Source organism: Lygodium microphyllum, chromosome 29 (assembly GCF_053477565.2).
Source record: "Lygodium microphyllum isolate KBCC chromosome 29, Lygodium_microphyllum_v1.1.10, whole genome shotgun sequence".
NCBI classification, from domain to species: domain Eukaryota; kingdom Viridiplantae; phylum Streptophyta; class Polypodiopsida; order Schizaeales; family Lygodiaceae; genus Lygodium; species Lygodium microphyllum.
The window spans coordinates 101,755,781-101,758,285 of NC_141163.1; the positions used below are offsets into that span (position 1 = coordinate 101,755,781).

General features: G+C 48.7%; 1 protein-coding gene across 1 annotated transcript; it reads right to left on the reverse strand.

Annotated features, from left to right (window-relative positions):
- Positions 1 to 1,282: 1,282 nt before the first annotated feature.
- On the reverse strand, positions 1,283 to 2,197 carry LOC148010970 (uncharacterized). Its single transcript, XM_087671747.1, has 3 exons — positions 1,907 to 2,197; positions 1,650 to 1,751; positions 1,283 to 1,538 (listed from the first exon to the last, which is right to left on the reverse strand). The coding sequence occupies exons 1-3, from the start codon at positions 2,036 to 2,038 to the stop codon at positions 1,476 to 1,478; spliced, it is 297 nt and encodes a 98-aa protein (XP_087527873.1). The 5' UTR covers positions 2,039 to 2,197; the 3' UTR covers positions 1,283 to 1,475.
- Between the last annotated feature and the right edge of the window lie 308 nt (positions 2,198 to 2,505).

Genomic DNA, 2,505 nt, shown 5'->3' on the forward strand with positions numbered 1-2,505 from the left:
AGTGAGACGCCAGCCTCGTGCAGCCCGTGCAGAACAAGTGCTTGCGCAGGAGCCGCCTCGCCCTGCTGCTGCTGCTGCTGTAGGTAGCTGCTAAGACTCAGGTGGAGGTGGTAGCCTGGATGCCACAGCTGCCAGGTAGGTGTCTGCATCCGCCGTGACGTGGGCGAAGGCGAGCGCGGCATGTGCGTGCTCATCACTACTCGAGGCGAGCTGGCGGTTCTCGCACATGCAGAAGATGTAGGTAGACAATGAAAGGGAGGGAGAGAGAAGGTGTGCATTTCTTATTTTATCCCGATCAGCTTTTTGTGGGGTCCGCCACATGCTTGCGTGGAGAAAACGACAGGTTGGGGAGCTTGGGATGATGATCTATCCAGACCGATGTTCAATTGTCATTCGTGAACATCTGCATCAAAAATTGCTCTTGATTTGGAAGCCTTATTCCTTCGATCGCACCTTCCTCCAATTCACCCCATACGGAGCGCTTGGCAGTGGCTCTGTAGCTCTTTAGCTTTACAAAGAGTAGGGATGGCACATCCCTGTTTGACTGATATTCAAAGCTTAAAGCCTTGAGAGGTGTCCAATAACTGCGACCTTTACGGTTGGGTGAACAACGCTCCCAGAGAGACGTTGCATTAACATGGTTCCAAAAGGCTTATGATATGATGTCCTGGGGCTCTATGATACGCATCATGGAGGTACTTGGGTTTGCTTAAAGAATTAAAAACAAGCTTAGAATAATTAGAATAAAAAAGGAGCTTAGAGTCAGAGGGGGAGAGAGATGGGAGAGAGAACCGATGTAATTGCTGAGAATACGAGATGGCTGAGAACCGAGTGCCAATTTAAGGCAGTTAGTCTTATCTATCACAGTGCAATGGAGGAAAAAGTGGTAAAGAAGATTAACAGCTTACAGACCAAGCAGGGTAGTTTGTGCGACGAAAAGATCTACGATTTCGTAACATATCGATAAGTATCGATAACATATTCATTGAGCAGTAGCTCCAGCAACATATCAATTATGATTTTTGTGCAGGCAGTAAAACTAACCCTCCATCCCATTCGCGGACAGTGGACCCACATGCATGACTGCCATGAATGAATTTAGAGATCAATGCTAACGGTGACCAATATTGCTAGTACAGATCAATGCTAAATCGACCAATCTGACAATTCTATCTTCACTAATCTTGTTCATCGAATAACACTACCAAACATTATCCACCTTCAAAAAATGACGATGTAGATTTTCAGAGAGAGAGAGAGATAGAGAGAGATATGTGCATCGTAGTATCCAAAAAGGTGAAAGAAATGTTCATTACTCAGAGAAACGAGGGTGCCATGAGAGACCCCGCATCATCGACACAACGTTATATATCATTCACAAGAGGAATTCCAAAATAAAGCTAAGTGGCTAAAATGTTGCAGCGAGTACGTTATTCCTGGGGGAGGGGGGGCGGTTTCTCTGACGCTCGCAGGGGCTAGCCTTGGTGAGGGTCGGTGCCGGTCACCTTCTGGTAGGCGTCTTTGACGGCGTCGCCAGCCTGACGAAATTGAGCGGAATACATGGAGTTAGATTAATGGGCGATTATGTTAATAGGCCAGCTAATGATCAGATCAATGGGCAATTGATTTAGATGATTAAATTTGATTACCTGCTGGAGGGCTCCGGCGGCGCGGTCGCGGCCAGCAGCGGCTGTGTCCTGAACACTCTGGGCGGCACCGGACGCCTTGTCCTTGGCGGCCTCCGTCATGCCCTAATCGATTCAATGTAGCGGAAACGCACCAGTCTTTTATATACATATATACATGTAGAACATATATGTACCACAGAGACAGAGACACAGAGAGAGAGAGAGAGAGAGAGAGAGAGAGAGAGAGAGAGAAAGGAGAGTATTCGTGTGTATACTACCTTGGCGTGCTCCTGAGCCTGGCCGGTCTTCTCTTGGGCGGCACCCTTGGCCTGCCCGGCCTTCTCCTGCCCGTACTCTTTCGTCTCCTGAGCCTTCTGGCCCGTCACGTCCCGAGCGTGCTGGTCTGCCATTGCCTTACCTTACAAATGGATTGATTCTTTCAACCGATTCTTGCTGGAGGATAGACAGAGCGTATATGTGTGTATGTGTGTCTCTGCAGTTCCAGCGCTATTCTCCCTGCACGTCCTGCAAATGCTATATATAGTTGTTGGAGCTGAGAGCGGGCCTCATGTAGGCTGCTCTCTCTCCCCGCGTGTCGACGCTTTGAATGGCCACCTTGAACCCCTCCTGTCGACACGCGTACATGACTGAGGCTCCTTCCATCCACACCCATCCACTCTTTTACACGTGGCATGTTCCACACACCCCCCCCCCCAAAATTAAGCAGCCAGTTCACTCTCGAGTTAGGGGGGCTTCCCATGGCTCCTTAACCAAAAAAACTAATGCTCATTCGCCGCACCTTCCCACACAATCAAACAACACTACACATGAACCGAGCAACAGATGTTTGGTAACTTCAGAATCTTTGCAAAAGTTT